Source organism: Nanorana parkeri, unplaced genomic scaffold, assembly GCF_000935625.1.
Source record: "Nanorana parkeri isolate BGI_ZX_2015 unplaced genomic scaffold, ASM93562v1 scaffold85, whole genome shotgun sequence".
NCBI lineage: Eukaryota > Metazoa > Chordata > Amphibia > Anura > Dicroglossidae > Nanorana > Nanorana parkeri.
Genome location: NW_017306353.1, coordinates 911,610 through 912,462, shown reverse-complemented (window position 1 = coordinate 912,462; position 853 = coordinate 911,610). Strand labels below are relative to the sequence as shown.

General features: G+C 52.8%; 1 protein-coding gene across 1 annotated transcript in view; it reads left to right on the top strand.

The window, feature by feature from the left end:
• Positions 1-255: 255 nt before the first annotated feature.
• CRAMP1 (cramped chromatin regulator homolog 1) overlaps positions 256-853 on the top strand; it is a 48,255-nt gene continuing 47,657 nt past the window's right edge. The window contains exon 1 of the mRNA XM_018552364.1: positions 256-542. Coding sequence (XP_018407866.1) covers positions 257-542 — 286 coding nt within the window. The 5' untranslated portion in view covers position 256. The remainder of the gene's footprint in view (positions 543-853) is intronic.

The window sequence follows — 853 nt, the reverse complement described above, 5'->3', positions numbered from 1 at the left end:
CAGCCTTGTGCAGTCGGGACAGTGCAAGAGGATTTGTCACTAACAATGGCGGCCATGTTGTTCAGGATCTCTTTTTCTCTGTCTCTGTCCACAACTTTATTTTTTATTTTTTCTCTGCCAGGAAAGGGGGGTTTTATTTATGGGGGGTGTCAGGCAGGGGGAGCCCCCCCCCATAGTGGCCTGCGCCCCCCCGCCCGTCCCGCTCAACCTTACTTAACCTTTTTGTGTGTTTTTGTTTTGCTGCTTTCCTTGCAGGATGACAGTGAAGCTGAAGAGTGGGGAGGAAAGGTTGAAGAAGCCAAATAAGAGAACCCCAGAAGCCGAGGAAGAGGACGAGGGCGCCGGAGAAGTGGAAGAGCCAGAACAGAAAGGGGGAGACCCGCTCATTCCTGAGACCCCCGACCAGGAGGCCAAGGAGGTCCTGACCCCCAAAGGCCAGCAGGACCAGCATCATTTCCTCAGGTCCAGCGTCCGACCGCACAGCAAGCGGCAGAGGAGAGACGACTGCGGCAACGAGAAAGCCGCCGCCGCCAAAAGCAAAGGTATACTCCACGTTAGCGTGCCTGCAGGCTTGGGGGTTCGCCCTGGGTGGACCCCCAACTTTAGGGGCGCACCGTGGCTTTTTTTTTATTCTGTACATTTTGGTTCATTTTTGAACCAGTGTTTCTTGCAGGGTCGGATACGCAGCCCCCATGCCAAAGTATCCACTGTGCATTGATGAAGCTCTTAAAAATGTTTTAGGGAGCTCACCTGGGATAAAGGATTCTCACGTAGGGCATTGATGACGCACAAGAAACGTTGAGCTTTGTTTTGGGGTGCTCACCTGGGATAAAGATTTCTCACTTTTTGTCAT